The 20988-nt window shown below is 43.0% G+C and overlaps 1 protein-coding gene and 1 non-coding gene across 2 annotated transcripts in view; both read right to left on the bottom strand.

The window, feature by feature from the left end:
- Positions 1–8463, bottom strand: part of Prkar2b (protein kinase cAMP-dependent type II regulatory subunit beta) — a 94015-nt gene extending 85552 nt beyond the window's left edge. The window contains exon 1 of the mRNA XM_075947404.1: positions 7920–8463. Coding sequence (XP_075803519.1) covers positions 7920–8223 — 304 coding nt within the window. The 5' untranslated portion in view covers positions 8224–8463. The remainder of the gene's footprint in view (positions 1–7919) is intronic.
- Positions 8464–20405: 11942 nt separating this feature from the next.
- Positions 20406–20569, bottom strand: LOC142835427 (U1 spliceosomal RNA). Its single transcript, XR_012907854.1, has one exon. It is a non-coding gene; the product is annotated as a U1 spliceosomal RNA (small nuclear RNA).
- Positions 20570–20988: the final 419 nt, after the last annotated feature.

Raw genomic sequence — 20988 nt, 5'->3', positions numbered from 1 at the left:
TTAAACTGTTTTGTTTTCATTTAAACCTTAACCTGAAATGTTTAGCTTTAGCTATTTCCAAAAATTACATAATGAAATAGTCTAAGGTGTTTAGAATTTCTGAGACAAAAATTGATCTCATAAAATAATTATAATAATAATCATATCACAGTGAGAGTTTACTGTTGGGGTTTGTCACAACTAGACAGTATAGACAGAACTACAAAAGGCCAAAAGATGGCCAAATCCAGCAATATCACTGCGCTATGGCTTTTTCCCCACTGTCTCTTAGATTTATTTTATTTTAATTATTAATTATTATTATTATTTTACTTATTATAAAGTTTTGTTGCAATGAAAAACAGTCAGAACAAATAAAACTCTAAAACAACAATACTTCTTTTCTTTAGTCCAAGCTTTTGGAATGTCCCTTGCAGCCCAAAGGAGGGGAAAAAGAATTCATAATAGAGGAGTTAATACAAACAGCACACAGACTGACATGAACAAGGCTGAACTTACAAGCCTGGACCCACTGTACTCAGACAGGAACTGCCTCTCGACTGCTTCACCTAAACACACGCATCACACACAAGCTCTATGAACAATTTCTCACAAAAGAATTAATTCATAGATTCAGAGAAACTTAAGAGAATTATCGTGACTGTTTTTAAAAGGAAGAAATTAATGAAAGGGGGCATGGAGGGAGGGAGGGAGGGAGGGAGGGAGGGAGGGAGGGAGGGAGGGAGGGAGGGAGGGAGGGGAGATGTTCTTAGCCTCTGTGGAGGCAGTGCGCAGGCTCAGCTCTCTGCTTTCCACACCCACTTGCTCCTTCTAACAGGTGGCTCCTTCTGGTGCTCTGGACACCTGACAGAGACTGTATAGTCAATTACTTCAGTCTCCTGTGCTCAGTCCTCCCTCCTCACTCTGAGACGTCCCATCAATCCCCAGCCTCCACTGGGGGCCTTCTCTAAGGCTACTACTGCTGATAAATGGCTTGCTTAAGATATCATAAATAAACTCCTAATAGACAGATTCAGTGTTTTTCTGATGGTATTTGAGAGGCTGAAAAGGAAACACACTTTTTTTTTTAACACAGCTATAAACAAAATCTTGACAGCTGGAAATTCACTGGAATCCAGGGAGTGAGATTTGTAACAATAAATAACCATGCAACATTTACTCCTCGCTGGGGCACCTGTGCAGCCTCAATGGAAAGCTTGTAACTGTCTTACAGAAAGAAAGCTTGGTTTTAACTCAGGCAGGTTGGGAAGCACCCCAAGCCCCACCCACCATCCTTTAGGACCCTGCCTCAGTTTCTCACATGCCCCACTGATTAGCCTCTCTCGCTCTCACGCCTCCCCCTCCCCCAGCCAGATTGTTGCTCTCCCTTGACTCCCTCTGCAAAGCAGTTATTGGTGGATAACAGGAGAAATGAGATTACTTTAAGGCCTCTGGTGTTTCAGTTTCAACCCCTAATACCTGTCACAGAAAAGAATAACTGTTCTACTCTGAACACCACAAATCTTCTATGGTACTACTACTGGATTACACTTGTAACTAAAATAATGCCTTCAATATTTTTAGCGTCTGGCATGAATGATATAATCCATTTCAGGATTTAAAGCTGCCCAAAACCACACAGTCTCATTAACTACAAAAACCTCTTTCCTACAGTTGTGAGCTGAAAGGATACAGCATTTATGACTGTGCAATGCAGGTTCGTATTAAATCCCAAAGGGAGCCATAGCACCCCAAATGTTCTCCCTTAGCTTTCTAAAAATTAAGACCAGACTGGCTTCCAAACAAAACAATGATAACGCTACTCTGTAGAGTTCCTATCAGTTACGGTTTCTGACAGGTAACTAGTGCTTGCTGTACACTGCCCTAATGACCTTACAAATATTAACTCACTTAATGTTCAGTATGAATTCTGGGCTATCACGGCGATGGCATATCAAATGTTTATTAGTATGGCACTTTTCCACGAATGCCTGAATTTAAAATTACTACCAAAATATAACCTTTACAAATGTTTTCAAACTGACTAAATATATTTGAAAAATCCAAAATATATTGTGAGGCTCTTGTAGGGGGCTGGAGAGATGGCTCCATGGTTTAGTGCACTTGCTCCTTTCCCAGAGGACCTGGGTTCAGTTCCCAGCACCCACAAACGTAACAATCTGTAACTCCAGTTCTAGGATATCCTATACCTTTTGACCTCTGATGGCAACATACACACACACAGTATGCACATATGTAGATGTAAGAAGTACATTCATACACTTAAAATAAATCTTAAATCTTAATATTTTTAAAGGCTCTTATAATTTTTGTCTATTGTGCAAAACAACTGGAAAGCCAAAAATGCATGTCTTTTATCAGTTGTTGTTGGCAACACATTGGGAGGCAAGCGCTGATGACTGGCTGCTTTGTCTCGGATCTTCTGGTGGACAAAAGGCACCAGAAAGTGCAGGTTCGCAGTGAGGCGTACAGGGAAGTAGATCGTGTGTAACCTGTAATCCCAGCACTTGGGAGGCAGAGACAATCAGAGCTCAAGGCCAGCCTGACTCACGCGGGAAGTTCCAGATCAGCCAAGGCCAGTTCAACAGTCAGCCCACACAGGGATTCCTTAAAGTGGCCGTGAACTCAACAGGTTAAAGAAAGAGCCAGTTGAGAACATTCTGCACCTTCTTGTGAAGCCAGCAAACTGCCTTTTCCTGCTTTCACCCTCCAGCTTATGGGAAATCACGGGAACCATTTCAGACAGGCTTCTACTTTCCAGCACTCACATGTGTCAGGAGTAAAGAACATGTGCTTAAAATTGCATGAGAAAGTTTCTGCAGACACATCTGATACTCTTTCCTCCCCTTCAATCACTTATTATGATAAATAACCTTATTCTCTGAATCTGTACCATGACCACAAGGTCTAACGTTCCAATTTCACTTGCTCTTACAGACATAAAGAGGCCTACCTCTTAGCATTAAACTAGCTGATATTGAGAGTCAGGGATGGGGTGCAGCTGCCTTCAGCTGTGTACCCCCGGTGACCTCATTAGGCACCAATGGACAGTTCTACCCAAGGCTCCCACAGATGGCCCTAGTTAAATAAAATGGTTTATAATGCAAAGCCACAGGTTACACATGTGGGAAAGAGACTGACCATGCTGGCTATAGGAGCGGTAAGAGCAGTGGGTGGAGTAAGCGTTTTACATACATATGAAATTAGTTCAAAAAGATCTAACTGTATCTTGTACATCCCATACTACTTGGAAGTTGTAAAAATCAAAGTGAGAGCCAGGAGGTGGTAGTCTACACCTTTAATCCCAGCACGAATTATGTGGGAGTCCCCTCTGTGTGCTGTGATTACCATTAAAAATAAAGAAACTGCTTTGGACCTATAGCAGGGCAAAACTTAGCTAGGCAGGGAAAACTAAACTGAATGCTGGGAGGAAAGAGGGCAGAGTCAGGGAGACGAGGAGCTGCCTCCAGAGATAGACGTGCTAAGAGATAGATATGCAATACACAGATTCGTAGAAATGGGTTAAATTAATATGTAAAAGTTAGCCAATAAGAAGCTAGAGCTAATGGGCCAAACTCTAATTAATACAGTTTCTGTGTGATTATTTCAGGGCTAAATGACTGGGAACCAACAAGCTGCCTGCTTCTACGCACGAAGGAGGCAGAGGCAGGAGGATCTCTATGAGTTTGAGGCCAGCCTGGCTCTACAGAGCTACTTCCAGGACAAGCACCAAAGCTACAGAGAAACCCTGTCTCAAACCCCGCACCCCTCCCCTCCAAATCAAAGTTTTCTGACAAAGATTTCAAATGTTTAACAGGCTCAGTTGCTACCTGGAAATCTCTCTGTGTGTGTGTGTGTGTGTGTGTGTGTGTGTGTGTGTGTGTGTGTCTGTCTGTCTGTCTGTCTGTCTGTCTGTGTGTGCATGTGCACACATACAAATATTTGATATTCTTGCTGTACGGTTCTACATTTTTGGCTGTGTTTCTATTTTTAATTTTAGTTCTTTTTCCCTGCAACATAGAAGACTAGTTCTATATATTGCTGAAGTTCATCCCACGTTGTCTACTCCGCCAGTGACCCTTTGTAATTTGTTCTTTGCCGCTTGTCAATTCATCAGGGTAATTTGAACTATATTTACTTTATTCTGAGCAATATACGACCAGGCCATGATGCCTGTCTAATTACCACTCATATTACTCCAAATTTATAGTGATTGAACAGTTTGTCCTACTGTTAACTCATCGGAGCCAGCTTTGGGCATACTACCCTGGCATAGAAGGCAGACGTGTCAGGTGAGGCAGGCAGAGCAGGTGACAAGCAGCCTCCACTCTAGTTTCTAGAAATTTCCCTAGAGAGCCACCATAAGTTACTAACATTCTACCAACTATGGCTGCCTAAAACCCAGGATCAGGTGATAACCTCTGCCCCCGAAAAAAGGCATTGCTTGAACAGGTAAAACAGATAGCAACTCTGTCAACAAATAAAAGAATCCATCAGATGGGCAAGTAGGAGGTAAAGGCCCCCTTCATGCATCTGGCCCCATCTATGGCCACATCACTGCAATAATGGATCAGACCACTTTTCCAATAACCTCAGGTACCTAGTTTTCTAGTTAAACCACAATACAGGAGCTCAAGGTCATAGACTTGATCTTTGTAAGCGTCTAATAGGTAACAGTTTTGTGGTCAAACACTTGCCTTTTAACCTTAAGCTATTATAATACCACCACGTATATGAAAATGATTCACGAGAGAAGTCAAGAGCCAACAATGCAAACCCATTACCAGTACTGGAAAAAACCCGGGACACCCAACCTGAGAGTCAAGCCATGGAACAAATCTCATTTAAGAACTTTCTGATGATCTGGGCCTCAAGGTCAAACAGATTTGTTTTTTAAAGCCCGGCTCTGCTACTTTGAGTTCTGCATATGACCTCAAACAAGTTAACTGTCCAAAGCCTTAAAGAAAATATATTAGGTATCCAGGAGAGTTTGCTATAAAGGGGCTAGTACAGGCCCAGTTGGCCCCAGATAAACCTGGCAGACAAGAGCACAGAGACGAAGTCAGGCACACCTGTGACAGCTCTGGCCTGCAGCACACTAGCCCTGAAATACAGAATAACTGACAGCCTCCTTAGTATCATGGAGCTGGGGTAATGAACTAAGGCATTTACGGAGGACCTATCACACCAAAAATGTCAACAAATGTCAGCCCTTTCTCTAACCATTAATAAGAAGAGGGGCTACCTTACAGTCACGGTCATCAAGATCCACTGACCAGTGTTTTCAAAGTGTGGTCAGGGCACTGTGGGTATCAGAAAGCCTAAGATGTTTGTTGACCAAAAGGAAAAAATAAAAAAGAGGAAAAAAAAACCCCTCTGTCTTACCTAGTTATAAAAGCTCTCTAAGATGGGTACTAAATGTTATTTTCTCAATCAAACACCAGGCTGCATGTGAAGTGTAAACGTCATTGATTCTGTAACCCTGTGCTGTGTATCAGGGACTGTCGTCAATGCTTACTCTCTACTGTGCCAAGAGACTGACCCGGTGTGTGCGCGTGCGTGTGTGTGCGTGTGTGTCTGTGTGTGTGTGTCTGTGTGTCTGTGTGCGTGTGTGTGCATGTGTGTCTGTGTGTGTGTGTCTGTGTGTGTGCGCGTGCGTGTGTGTGCGTCTCTGTGTGTGTGTGCGTGTGTGGGGGGGGGGTGCTTCAGCATTATCCTGGATATAGAAACACCTTAATAGGTTTGTAGGTTTTTGGTCAATTCCCCATGTGCTCTTTTCCACAAACGGTTCTGTCTTGAAGTCTGTGTGTGTGTGTGCATGCGTGTGTGTATGGCTATATATGTATATATATTCCCCCTTTGACCAGGTGTAGGTAAATTATAACCTTGCATAAATCCAAGCTCCAGAGAGTACATTTGGTTAAAGGGCTATTTGAGAAACAAAATGATCCAGATGATAAGATGTCCACAAAGTCTGAAAGGGCCATTCACAAATATATATATATTATATATATATATATATATATATATATATATATATATATATATATATATATATATATATATATAATACCCTACCCCCATAGAGGTTGTACTAACGCCAAACACACATCTATCTGCTGGGTAGTCATCATTGTGTTAGGGTCAAAAGTTCTAGAGCCCCTGGAGGTAGAAGTGGTGATAAACAGTGCAACCGGCTAGGTATTTATTACAACTGACCTTGAGTAATTTTTATAGGAAAGATAACTTGAAGACTATAAAGCTTCCTAGAAAAGACCCCTACTGCTTACAAAAGCATTTGTTTGGTCCAATGCGCAGGACACACACTCTTGCAAGGACAGATAAATCAATGCAAAGTATTAACACCATTACTAAAGCGCACAGAGGTCTTTACCAAGTCCCCACCTCCTTGTTGCCTGCCATCTAGGCCACTAGTCCCTTTCCCTTTGTGCATTACTTGCTTGCAAGTGCATCCATGTCACAGATTCACACTATGTGCACAGGTGCCTGTGCATGCAAGTAACAGATGCCACTGTCCTTTCCACACCACACAGGCTTTCCCTTCTCACGTACAGTGTTGCCTGGTTCTCCTTCCTAGCAGAACCGCTAAAACTATGATTATCCTATCCTCAAAAGCTCCCAAATGTCCCAAATTAAGATTTTAAATAGCAGTCTTCTCTTTCACATTTGAGCAGCACTAATGTCCGGAGTTTCTCTGTTTCAGACAAGCTAAGAATGCATTCATTTTATAACCCATCCAGCATGGAATTGATGCTACAAAGAAATGAAAATCTTCCTAGGAAGGGACACAAGGAAATGAAATGAACAGCACTTAAGTGTTTTCATTGTATGAAATTCACTGTGGACACACCAATCACCAGCAGGATAAATAAATAAAAGCTGCATGCGCGCTTGCCTTACACCACAAAGAAAACACTTGTACATTGGCACACCATGGCATTTTAGCCAGGGTTCCTGAAAAACATGAGATTTGGTACATTGTGTAAATACAAGTGCCGGTAAAACGTGTGTGTATCTGTTGTGTCAGGGAGAGGCTGGTAAGTATAAGGGGTGGGACTAGCCAAAAGCAGCTATTTAAGAAAATTCCTTTTCTCTCTCATTCATTCTTTCTAGCCTCAGTGTCTGGCGCAGTCCTTACGGTTACTCATTGGCTTTTCATTCTAAAGACAGCTGACATGCTCTTAGAACTTCCTATGGTGCTATTTTTTCCTACACACTTGAAACAAAATCAAAACCATTCAATATACATATACTGATATTTTTTAAGGGAAGAAAAATATTGGCCTATTTCCTCACTCCAAAGACCCCATAGATATCTGGCTAAATATGATCCTTTGTTATGCATCCAAAAATATCTCCACCACATGGTATTGGAAAATAATAAATTATTCGTATTCCGGGATGTCACAGCTATTATCATCAATTTGTTTTACCTCAGTGAGTCCAATTTCACACTCCTCCTACTGAGTCCTACACGTTTCGCCTTTTCTCTTCGAACACTCCATTAATAAATTTAAGGGCTGAAAAGAGGACGCCAAGCGCCCTTCATGCACAATGATCCTCTCCGAGACTGAGCCATCTCCCACCATGGGAAAGTTAACCATCTAGCAAGATGCCGACCCCAAATCGGCCGGGGAAGAGGGGTGACGGAGGGGCTGCAGGAGCGCAACCTCTCATTTCTCCACCTCCAGAGAAACGGAGGGCATGACAAGAGAGCGGAGTAGGTGGGCGAGTGGGAGACCGAAATGGGTGCTGAGGGGGTGGGCGGGATGGGAAGGTAGAGTGCGGGGAAGGTTGGGGAGCTCAGCACAGGGTTCGAGAGCAAGGCGGGGTTCGCGAGTGAGGCGGGCGCGGCGGTCAGGTCTCGGGGCGCGGGGCGCGAGGGGGCCGGTCCTCACCGTTGAACGCCCCTGCTTCCGCGGCCTCCTCCTCCTCTTCGCCGTTCTCGGAGTCGGAGCGCATGGGCTCCTCGGCGAAGTTGACCCCCTTACTGGGGGTGCCGCCCCCGACGGCAGCGCCCGCGTCCCCCCAGGTCCTGCCCTCATGGCCGAAGCGTGCGGCGCCCTTGCGCTCGTTCTCCTGCTGCAACCGCGTGAAGTGCTGCAGCGCGAACTCCAGCAGGTCGGCGGGTTGGTGCCTTAGCACCTCCACCGTGAAGCCCTGCAGCAGCTCCGTGAGCCCCGCGGGGATCTCGATGCTCATCCTGCCTGTGCACGCCCGGGGCGCCTGGGCGCCGCCCTCGCCCCGTTTCCCTCTCCGCGGTCCGGTCTCGGGCTGCGCGGCCCCCGAGCGAGCGCCCCCGGGGCTACCGGCTGTGAGCGCGGCGCACTGGGCCCCCGGCGCGGCTGCTCCGTGCGGCGGCGGCGGCGGCAGAGCGAGCGCAGCCCGGGGAGGGTTGGCAGCATCTCCAGCTCCTCCCGCTCCCTCTCCCGCCGCTCCTGAACCGCCCCCCCCCCGGCGCCCCACCCCCGCCCGCGCGCCCACGTGATCCCCGGAAACCATAGCAACCGGGCGGGCGGGTGCAAGAGCCGCCTCGCAAGTGGCCTCCGGGTGGAGGCAGCGGGAACCTAGGGCGTGGGACCGAGGCCGCGGGCTCCACCAAAGCTCCCTGCGCAAATCCCACGCATCACTTGCCCAAGCCCACCCAGAGTTGGTGTCGCGCAATTGGTTCTGAAACTTCAGCCTCCACCTTGGTGGTGGCTTTTTCTTTCCCTAGAATTCAACCGCAAGAGAAATGTGCGTGACGTCTTTTGTTCAAGTCACACAGCTACACTGGCTATCTTTTGGATAAAAGAAATACTGCCCCTTGTTTGTTATAACATACTTTTTCTTTCACTAGGTTTTATTCTGCCTTTCAGCCACCTGGCTGGGATGTCTGCCTTACAGATGTTCTGCTATGGCGTGCTTGGTGCATTTCCTACTGGTGGCCCAGACAAAGGCAGCATTTATTGTGAAGCACTTATCAAAGTTAGTTGATATCCTTCAGACAGGATACAGGGTCGTCAGGGCAGGTGGTCAGACAGCAGAATGCACTGAATGATCAGCCTCGTTGCTTATTTTTAAAGTCTTTCTTGACCCTTTGAATCATTTCAATTAGAATATAGCAATATAAGGAAAATAGAGCTACACATTTAAAAGTAAGCCCTTGTCTTTAAAACGAGCCTATTCCAAGAATTTTGAAGCATAAAAAATTATCTTTTGCCAAATTAAACGCCGTTTAAATGCACACATTCGTTTTCTACGATTCCCGTTTTATTGTAAAGCTCTCCAAGCACAAGCTCACTTATCTGCTCTTCCTTTAGTTTTATTTTATTATTCTCGTTTACCTTTCTGCCCACACGAAAGGTAAATTACGTGACTCAGGAAACCCAAAAACTAGAAATCAGAAATCCCACTTTGTTTTTTATAAATATATCTTACACATGTGTTTACACGGCATCTTGTATTTTTCTCATAAGGGAATGCATTTCTCAAGTTCAGTTTTGTAACCTCATAATAATAATGCTCTAAAAAATGCTTCTAGCAGAGGCAGGCAGATCTCTGTGAGTTCGAGACCAGCCTGGTCTACAAGAGCTAGTTCCAGGACAGGCTCCAAAACCACAGAGAAACCCTGTCTTGAAAAAACCAAAAAAATAAAATAAAATAAATAAAAAATGCTTCTAAATGGTATTTGGGGAGTGCGTAAGAAATAAGCTTAGAAAATGTAGTGAGGAGATGGAGAGATGACTCAGTGGTTAAGAGCACTGACTGCTCTTCCAGAGGACTGAAGTTCAATTCCCAGCACCCACATGGCAGCTCACAGCTGTCTGTAATTCCAGTTCCAGGGGACCCAACACTCATGCCAAACACCAATTTATATTAAAAAAATTAAAAATTATAAAAAAGAGAAAATGTGGTGATTTTCATATGTGACATTGGAACGCAGTATTAGCCAAGTTCTCTACCATGCAAGCATTATCATGTTGGATAGATCCATAATCTAAGACGCATTTCTATCACCTTTCTTCATTAATGATGTTTACATTAATTATGAGTGCCATTGTTCATATGCAGCAAAAATGTAAGCTATACAAGTTAAAACAAGTTGGGACTTTATTTCTCTATCTTTTAAAGCAAGCAATTGAAGGCTTTGGTGGTACTCAGTGGTAATGGAGAATTCACACTCTTTTATGGCTGCTGTACCTCCAGTCATTTAGTCAAGTTAGATAGGAGGAAAGTGGGAAAGAGACAGGACACCCCTCCACCCCCACAACCACACCCACCCCTCCACCCCACCTCCCCCACCCCTCCACCCCACTCCCCCCACCCCTCCACCGACACAACTACCCCACCCCACCCTACCCCAACCCCCGCCGCCAGTAAACACACCGCATCCTTTCTTTTGGCTTGGACCTATTGGCTGTACAAATCGCATTTCCTGAATGTGGAAGTGTAGGTGCCTACAAGCCCATGCACTCTTCTGCAGTGTAACTTCTCCATTCCTAAACCAGGAGCTGAACGTCAGCGGGATTCTGACTGCTTGGTCAGTGGTGCATTTAGAAGTCACTCAAGTCCTGTGGTAAATGCCTGACCCAAGTTCTGATCCACAGGGTTGGTGAACATAATAAAAAGTTGTTTTAGCCTCTAAATGTTGGGGTAGTTTGTTGCACAACAATAGCAATTAAATGCTACAATGGTAAAATTTGGGGAATGCAAATACTTAGAGATGAAGGAAGAGCAAATCTGAGAACAATTATTAGTCTCTGCCATGATGATACCTTTTCCCAAGGACAGAAGAAGGAAAGCACCCTTCTTGCAAACATTAGCAAGAGGTGTGTTTTAAAGTCTTATCCTCCAACATGTGTTTCCAACTTCATAGATTTCTTATATGAGGTGTGGTAGATCAGTCACAATGCCAGGAGCTCTCATTTCTGTAGGGTTCCACAAGTAACGTGGGCCTGAAATTAGTAATTGGGTTAGATGATCTGTTAGTCTCTCAACCTGGGAAGTTTTCAAGCATAGAATACCAAGAGCAGATATGTTTAAACTATATCTTGCAATCAGTGCCCTGATACGTTTTGTTTGCATCAATTTTTAAGTCAATAAACCATGACCAGAGAAAGAAAGGCTTCATCCCCATGTTCGGGTTATGTTATGCTAGAACTGTTCTCAGAACAAATTTTCACTTCTCAAATCATGTTCTGGCTTTTAACCACCACCACATAACCTTTGGGACAATATTTTATGGTTTCCTTTACTTTCATTTTCAAAATATTTTCTTTTGAGCCTTTGAGAGCAATGACGGTGTCCTATAGGGACTATTTATTTATCTGAGTTTTAAAAGGGGACATCAGGGCTATTGATTCTTTGGTTGTTGATTTACAAAGCAATTTGCACTAGTTTCTCAGATAAACAAACTAGAAGCAGTTGCAAAAGAACTTTAAGTTCTCAGCATTGAAATGCAATAAGAAGACTGCCAGATTTATTTCCACATGCAAAAATTGGACAGAGATAATCAAATTGCTTTAATACAACTACTAAAACAAGACAGTGTCAAGAACAAGCCAATATTTGGGCAAGCTTTACAAGACAGAATAACTGTGGTCAATAAATCACTTAGCAATGCCTATCATTAGTTAAGGTGTATCTTGATCAAATCCTTCTGGCTCATATAACAAATATGTACTCATAGAAAAAGGAAAAAAAAGAGATGAAAAATAAGCAGCTGCAAGCATATAGGAACTGTGCTTGCCCCAGGCCTTGGTTTTATACACCTTCAGAATTTCAACAATGACTATGGCTTTGTTTTATCTATAAGGTTCTCAAAAAATCAAATCCAACTGGATGGTCTTGACTGTCCTGTAGTTGTCTGACCTTGACAGAGATGTTCTAGAAAGTGCAGCCACTGACAGGTAGGGTGAGGACGTGACAGTATCCATACTTGACAAGGCCTGGCTCATCTGCAGTCTTAAGTGTTTGGATTAAAATGGTATAGGCAACTCATACCATATCAGCCAAAGATAGTAGCCTTGTAGCCTGTAAAATCAGAGTTTTCCTTTTGAACAACAGATTGGGTACACATTTATCTCTGTTTTTTAAAAATTCCACCAAAGTAATAAATAGTTAAAGGGAACTGAGGGGATCTCATAAGCAGAAGAGTAAAAGAACCCCATTAAAATTAAAACAATTGCTTTTAATTTACTCAGTCTTAAAAGGGAAAAATTCTAGCACATGCTTGAAGACATTATACTAAGTTGAATATGTCAATCAGTCCTAAGAAAATAATACAGTTTGAGTCTACAAATACAAGATAAGTAAAGCCATCAGAGTCCATAGGAACAGAAAGAAAAACAGCAGTCACCAGGGGCTGAGGACAGCAGGAGGCAGACTCCTTGTTTTAATGGGTAAAGAACTTCAGTGTCCTAATAGGAAAGTGTTTTTGAATTGGTTGTATAACAATGTGAATACATTTAACATTGCTGGATTGTATTCTCAAAATGGATAAAGTAACAATTTTGTCACAGTTAATTCTAAGTTTATTTATTTATTATATATATAATGTTCTGTTTGCACGTTTGCCTGCAGGTCAGAAAAGGGTATCATATCTCATTATAGATGGTTGTGAGCCTCCATGTGGTAGTTAGGAATTGAGCTCAGGACCTTGGGAAGAGCAGTCAATGCTGTTAACCTCTAAACCATTTCTCCAGCCCCTCTCACAGTTAATTTAAAAAATATATATATTTATTCTTAAAGAATGATATACAATGTATTTTGATCCTATTCACTCTCAATTCCTCCCTTTAACTCCCCTCAGCTCTACCCAGATATGGCTATATCTTCCCTTTCCCCATAGTTAATTTTTAGCAGAAAATTTCATAACAAAAAGAAACAGGAAAAGAGACAAGAACAAATAAAAAAATTGCCTGTGTGAATTTTGAGCAAACTTAACCAAACCGAAGAGTGCAGAAAGCTGGGCCTGGGTGGAGGGGTTAGCAAGAAACCAACAGGGGGGACCGAAGCACTGAGTGCCTATGAAGGTGAAGGAGGTGACAGGTGACAGGATGGGCGAAATTAGCAAGGTGCAAATAATACCGTTGTCCCTCTAGCTGGGATGTATGTGTGTGTGCATGTGCAGGGTGTCTCTCTGTCATCTGTCCGTTCCCCCTCTAGCTGCTGTGTGTGTGTGTGTCCTAGGTCAGTGACTGCTCCCATTTCCTCTGACCTGCCAGGGGACCTTGCTCCTGCCATTATTGCCCTTCTGTGGCATCAGTTTCCTTTCCAGCTGAACCTCTTTGAGGCATGCTGACTGAGATGTCCCCTCCTAGTCAAGCCCTGAATAACCCCCTCTCCTGTGTGGGGTGCTAACTATGACTTGCTTTGGGACAAAGGGGAAGGGCTTTTGCAGATCACTTAGAGTCTCTAAGTAGTTGGTTTTCGATTAATCAGCAGGGAGATTATCTTGGGTCTGACTTAATCAGGGGAAAGCAATTAAGAAGGAAAAGGTTACCTTGCTGAGGAGCCAGGAAGACACTCCTCTTAGCTCACAGGGCCCTCACATTCTCAGTTCTTGTCCTGTCTTCAAAGTCAGCCTTTCTGGTCTCCTTCAGTGAACATGCCTTACCCTTCCGACCTCTAATGCAGAAGTTCCCTGACATCTTTTTCTACACTCAGAGTGATCTCATAAAACCCAGGAGCTTTAACTAGTTCTATGCAGATGATTCCTGGAGTGGTAGTGATGAGGGACTGCCATACCACTCGGCAGGTCCATATATCGTCTGAGCCCAGTGGAGCAGGAAATGGAAGACACAGCTAAGGAAGTACTCAAGGAAAAAGAAGCAATGTGTTGTCATGTCCATCTCTGAAAAATAGTCTGGAAAGAAAATAAACAATGGATTCAGAGAAAACTAGACAGCTGGAATCACTCCAGTCCACTCTGGAGAAATCCAAGTTGTCACAGAATACTGCATGACTTAGCCATAAGTAATATTTGTGTAAGCATAATATAAAAATATGTGTGGAAACCACCAAAACATGTAGTATGACTCTGTGCGTGTGTGTGCACATGCGTGATGTGTGTGTGATGCTGTGGGATTTTGAACTACAAACAGCAAATCCTGATATTCTACAATACATAACCAATGAGAATTCTAAATCGGAGAACCAAGAAACAACAATATTCAGCCTACAAAACCATGTCACTTAAACGTCAAGAGAAATTGCTTATAGCAGGAACTTGCAAGACCCTGTGAGAAGAAAGAATGGCATGCTGTTTGACTGAATCAATTTCTACAGTAGGATTAGGTTACAGGGACCCCACATCCAGGCTTACAGAATCATAAAACAGAGATATTGCAGTCCCTATACTGAGGAGGCAGAACTGCTTGTGAGTGGGAAATCCCGGATTGCTTCTTCAACTGTAAGGAATCAGAGACTGGTGGCTCACACAGACACTTGTTACAGGCCAGGGTTCTGCAGGCATTCTCGAAGTATCCTTTTTCCCACTCACTTGAACATTTATGAAGCACTCCTTTGTCTCATAATATCATGTTCTATTTCCGTAGTAGTTTTCTCTTTTGCTCAACTTCCCCAACAGAGGTACTTCCATTGCACTAGTGAAATTCAAGATTCCCAGGTGTAGAATTCTCTTGCTAATCTGTATTCCTGTGGGGCAGAATGCGCCTTTTTTGTGTTCTCAGCCCTCTTGGAGTAAATGTGTGCTTTGTTTGGAGAACAGTTTGCCATTTACCCGACTTCAAGGTCGCAGTATCTTTTGTTTGTTGAACTGTGTGGTCCACTAAACTCTGTTTAGTCTTTCTCATTCACAGAAACAAATTAAACGTATATCAGAACACAAGGGGATCCTCGGGGGGTGTCTAAATTACATTCTATTTATTGTTTTAAAGATAGACGTACCTTTTCCAGTTCTTCAGTGAAGAAGTTCTAAAGTCATAAAAAACACACATAAGTCAGGTCTACCCAGCACACAGAAATAGCTACCCTTCTCTTACTGGACATAAAACTTCTTCATCTGCGGCACATGGTACCTGAATGATTTTGTCCAGACATGATAAGTCAGTGGTGGCATATCTTGGCAGATGATTGCAAAGTAATTAAGACTTGTATTCAGTCTTGTAACCACAAAACCCTCCACTCTATCTCCTGGAAGGACCTACACCTCGAATTCTACAACCCATTTATTTGAAATAAAAATCAAGCTTTGTTCCTCAGAATGACTCTTTCCCCTCTTTTATTCTCTGACTCTGTAAATGGCCTCATGACATCATGACACTGGCCAAGACTCTCAAAGTCACTGCCGATTTTTGTGACCCACCGTCCAAGTCCTGCAGAGTCTACTCTCTGTATCCCTAATGTCACTGTTCATCTTAATAAGCTGAGATGGATAAAACAAACACCACAGATGGGGTGGCTTCTCATCATTTCGGAGCAAGACAGTTCAATAGTAGGGTACCTGCCTGCCAGGTTCTGGTGGTTCTCCTCGGCGTGGTAGGTGACCTTACATGTGTCCACCCGGCCTTTTCACGTAATATGCACATGAAAGGGCATGCTTTGGGGTCTTCTCTTCTTCTCAGGACCCCACTGCTGTTGACTGGGCCTGTCCTTACAGCCTTGTTAACCCACCTCTGCACTAAGAGCCCATTTCCATAATGAGGTTTCAGTGAGTGAGTTTGGGGAGTGTGGGAATTGACACCGTTTGGTCCAAGACATGTCCTTGAATGGGTCTTGGTCAGTTTTCTCCAAGACTGTAGCCTCCTAGTTAGTCCTCTGTCTCTAGTCTCTTCTATAACTAGTTATGAATTACTTGATACATCTTTTCTAAGTTAGTTATTTCTGGCTTACATAATTTTCTGCTTAAGCAGCAGCAACAACAAAATTAAAACAAACAAACCAAAAAAGGGAGAGAGAAAGAAAGAAAGGAAGAAAGAAAGAAAGAGGAAAGAAGGAAGGAAGAAAGGAAGGAAAGAGAGAGAAAGAAAGAAGGAAGGGAGGAAGGAGGAAAGAAGGAAGGGAGGAAGGAGGAAAGAAGGAAGGAAGGAAAGAAAGAAGGAAGAAAGAAAGAAAGGAAAGAGAAAGAGAGAGAAAGGAAGGAAAGAAGGAAGAAAAAGAGAGAGAGAGAGAGAGAGAGAAAGGCTACAAGAACCTTGTTTCTAAGAAAAAACAAAACAATAACAACAAAAAAAGCAATTAAAATTTAAGACTGGCAGTGGTAGCGTACCCCTTTAATCCCAGCACTTGGAAAGCTGAGGCAGGCGGATCTCTGTGAGTTTGAGGTCAGCCTGGTCTACAAAGTGAGTTCCAGGACAGCCAGGGCTACACAGACGAATCCTGTCTTGAAAAAACAAATCAGAAACCACAAATAAACAACAACAAAAGAACTCCAGTAGCTTTCTAGTCACCTGCAGAATAAAAGCAATGTCATAATTACAAACTATAAACTGATTATGTCTGTCCACTTGGAAATATGCCCCTGCCTGGCCTATTTGTTAGTCCGACCTTTGGATGAATGCCATATCATAGACATCTTCAGGATTGTTCCTGATGCTCTGACCAGAACTAGTCACTTCCTATTTTTAGCACTCGCTTCTACTTTATATATATATATATTTACTTGTGTGATTATTTAGTCTGTCTTTGGAAACTTAGTCTGGGAGAAATAAGTTATCAACCGGCTTGCTCGGGGTTGCAGGAGGGTTCCCACAGGTACAGACATCCAGAGAACCATAACTTACAAATGGGGATTAGTATTTTAACACTCAAATGGACACAAATAATTTTTAAATTTTCAGTAGATTGAAATTATGTTTTATTTCAAGCTTTTGGTCATATTATATTTCTCAGGCTTTGACAAAACATCTTATTAAAGTAGGGGGTTTTTTGCTAAGTATTTTAAATCATTGGTTTAATTCAATGACTTTCATTTTGTACATGAGGAAAAATAGAAACTTTAAAGGGCCTCCCAAGTTTTCCCAACTGTTAAGTGGTAGAAACAAGATCAGTAGAATACATGCAAACTCAGTCACCTAGATTCTATTTAGTGACCACATCCTTCTGATGTTTTACTGCTACACAGTAAAACTCCTTCAGGGAGTCCTAACAACTCAGAGAGGTTACATCTTGGTGAACCCTTTCCCGAGGACACTGCTGGAACACAGCCACGCTGGGAAGACTGTTTTCTCAGGAAATATGAAGATTCTGATTGAATAAGGTTGTCTTTCTTAGAAAGAGACTCTTTCAGGAAACCACGTGAAGTCTATAACATATCAGCAAGTACTGAGAGAGGATTTGAACAAGTACTATTGTCTGGGATTTCTCAGTGGCGGTATAAAGGTGAGATCATCATATTTAGAATACCAACAGTATCTTCTGCTGTGTACGCTTGCATAGATGATGCATTTGCAAAGGTTTGAGGAGTCAGAAACTGAATGCAGAGCGTCACAGCAGCTAACCAGGCATTCCTCCGCTGGGCAGCGTCCTGCCCCACCCTACCCCCCTTTTACTTTGAGATAAGATCTCTTGCGCTGCCTAGAGTGGCCTTGAACCCTCGCAGTAGCCCACACAGGGCTTAAACTTGAGATTTTTCACATCTTGACTCAGGATTCCAGGCCTTGCCACCAGGCCTGGCTGTAAAGTTAATGTCAGTATTTCGAACTGTGGCTACTCTTTTGTTTTCCTGGGAAATTTCTCTTGAACCACACCTTCTACTCACAAGGTCTCCAAAAAACGATGGGTTGAAGGAATATAGAGTGAGGGCAGGAGTATTGTTTGTTCTGTGTTGTTACAGTAGCAGCTCAGTCTTGATAGCGGTGCAGCCCGACCTGGCTTCTCAGTGTGTTTAAACAGAACTTGCCATTTTAAAGAGATCTGTGCAATCCCAGCACTTGGAGGCAGAGGCAGGTGGATCTCTGTGAGTTCAAGGCCAACCTGGTCTACAAAAGCTAGTTCCAGGACAGGCTCCAAAATTGCAGAGAAACTACAGAAAAAAAAAAAGAGCTCTATGAAACTTGCCTTTGTGGTCAGGCAACAATCCAGGGAAAATGGAAAGCTTTCGGCCTGAGTTTGTCATCAACGAAATAACAGTGTGTTCGAGATACTGCCTCATGGGCCAAGATAATGTATTTAGATTACATTTCACATTCTTGCTGCACATCCCAGTGAGTCAGAATTATTAATGCTGAGAGTTGCACCAAGAAAGTGAATAAGAATAGCCTTGGAAAATATCGGACATGCAACCAACCATACTTGGCACAGATTAAGGAGTGTTTCTTTTCTTTGTTTTTGTTCCTGTCATTTTGTTTTTTTTGAGACAGGGTTTCTTTGTAGCTTTGGAGCCTGTCCTGGAACTCTCTCTGTAGTCCAGGCTGGCCTTGAACTCATAGAGAGCCACCTGCCTCTGCCTCCTGAGTGCTGGGATTAAAGGCGTGCGCCACCACCACCACGTGGCTAGGAGTGGTTTTTGTAATAGATGTAGTGGCTCTCTGAGAGAGAGTATGCCCATGAACTCAACATTATTTGTAGTACTTACTCGGCTCTAGCCATCACATTAGAAGTGACATTACACAGAAAGATCATGGGGATAAAACAAAATTATTCCTGTTGCTACAGTCAGATTGCGAAAAAGGCATGAAGCAAATAAATAGAAAACAAATTACAAAATTATGAGGAAAACCAGGATGATATAAAAGAATACACTGGAAGACTTCGCTGGGAAAGGTAATGCCAAAGGCTTCCTCTGTTGGTTGCTGGGTGAGGCTTGGGCACTCCATTATCCCCATTAGGTAAAGCAGGAGGAACCTCGCAGTGCGGCAGCCCTAGAGAGAGTGCTGACACCATTATGCCAGCTGGCTCAGATTCACCATTCCCACCCGCCGAAAGCCTTAGCAAAGCAGCCATTTTCCACAGGGCTGCCTCCTCTAACGTGCCTCCATCTCCCCACAGCTTGCAGGGCTGATTGGTCATCCCAGATGGCTTTAATTGCATAATTGAAGGAGCCTCTAATGTTATTGGGAAATGGGACACAGGTCAGCACTACTCATGAAAAAGTAAAGTTGACAATAATTTCTCGCTCTGAAGATGTACTCGTGAGACTTACATTTCCTTTTAAAACATTAGAAGTTCAATATAAAAAAAAGAGAGAGGATGTGAAACATTCACAACTATATTTATCAAATGTCAATCTTCATTATTAACATATATCAATATGTACCTTCAATGTTCCTCGTGTGTTTAACAGAATATAATTTAAACACTAATATCCTTGCTTACTCATTTTATAGATTTTTGTTATGAACTTTTATTTTTATTCATTTTCTCCAAAAAGCTGGTTGCACTACTATTTTGAGTCAAACAGTTCCTTAACGTTCTAAATGATTTCTGTGTCCTTGTGGGATGCTCTCTGTCACAACTGCAAGCTACGTAAATCCACTTTCCATCTCTTATTTTTTATTTAAGTAAACATTCTCTACCAGAAAAAGTCTGCTTTTCACTCACTCAAAACAGAAAACTTGACGGGCGGTGGTGGCACACACTGTTAATCCCAGCACTGGGGAGGCAGAAGCAGGCAGATCTCTGAGTTCAAGGCCAAATTTCCAGAAGATTAGCTGGAAAGAGAGAGCAGGAGGGCAGAGCTTGTTTCTTAAAGGGCCTTTTGCACCTGCTTATAGACCACGTAGTGGCCCAGCAGCCATAGGACCCTGGCTGGCCAGGGCACTGCCTGAGTGCATCCTGCCAGGTGACGGTCCAGCATAAGGCTTTCGGCGGGTGGGAATGGTGAATCTGAGCCAGCTGACATAATGGTGTCAGCACTCTCTCTAGGGCTGCCGCACTGCGAGGTTCCTTCTGCTTTACCTAATGGGGATAATGGAGTGCCCAAGCCTCACCCAGCAACCAACAGAGGAAGCCTGAATCCTGACACCTTGCTGCTCCTTTTCTTCCTTGGAGGGTTCAGTGGACGCCCACGAAGTCCACAGGTATCAGGAGATGCGCAAAAGCAAGAGAACAAGAGAGTAAATTCACACTTCAAACTTATTCTTTGGCCTCTCCGCCTCTCTGATAACTGGATATTACATATTAGACGTCTTGTAGGTGTGCTTTACTTGTGTCTCGGTAGAAACACCTCACTACCATTGCAATGTATAAACACACCATAATTTAAAATTATATACAGTAAAATGCTGTCCCAATAGTCTATTCAGTGGATTTTCCATTTATTATTATTATTATTATGGTTTTTTGAGGTGGGGTTTCTCTGTGTAGACTTGGTTGTCCTAGAACTCACTTTGTAGACCAGGCTGGCCTGGAACTTAGAGATCCACCTGCCTCTGCCTTCCAAGTGCTGAAATTAAAGGTGTGTGCCATCCCCTTCCAGGCTTAATTTTTATTTTTTAAAAAAGAGAGTGTCAATATGGTCCTCCACTACCACAAATTGTGCAGTTGAGTTTCCCACATCTGGGAACACCACAGGGTCAGCACACTTGGAATGCAATGGATGAGCTTCGCCATGGGGAAACCACCTTTCTGATCATGGTGTCTTCCCTGTCAGTCAGGTAAGTATAACCCTACCCGTGTTTGTTTTACCTTTTGAAAAATAATACTCTCATGACTCTAATGCATTTTTTCTTTTTTTCTCACTCTTTTTATATTTTTGTCCTTTGCTGCTTCAGTCTCTCTATTGTTGTTTTTTTTTTTCCTCTCATGGTATTTTCCTAAAATAAAGCAGACTACCTCGAGCTGTATTCTAATTCTGCCTCTCCACATTTCTTAACCTTTGCTTCTCCATAAACATTAGACTCCTCACCCTGATAGTCCTTTTCCTCAGTTGATTCTGCACTGAGATTTTTTGCTTATTAATGTTTCATTAGCATTTTCCCAGGCAGTATATTTTCAGCATTTCTATTGTTATGCATATTACATCGGATTGCATGAATATTCGTGCCTTATTTCAAGCTGTCCCTGTAAAGCATTGGATTCTAG

Source organism: Microtus pennsylvanicus, chromosome 14 (genome assembly GCF_037038515.1).
Source record: "Microtus pennsylvanicus isolate mMicPen1 chromosome 14, mMicPen1.hap1, whole genome shotgun sequence".
Lineage (NCBI taxonomy): Eukaryota > Metazoa > Chordata > Mammalia > Rodentia > Cricetidae > Microtus > Microtus pennsylvanicus.
Note: the sequence above shows the minus strand (reverse complement) of the source record. Positions and strands in the feature narration are given on the sequence as shown.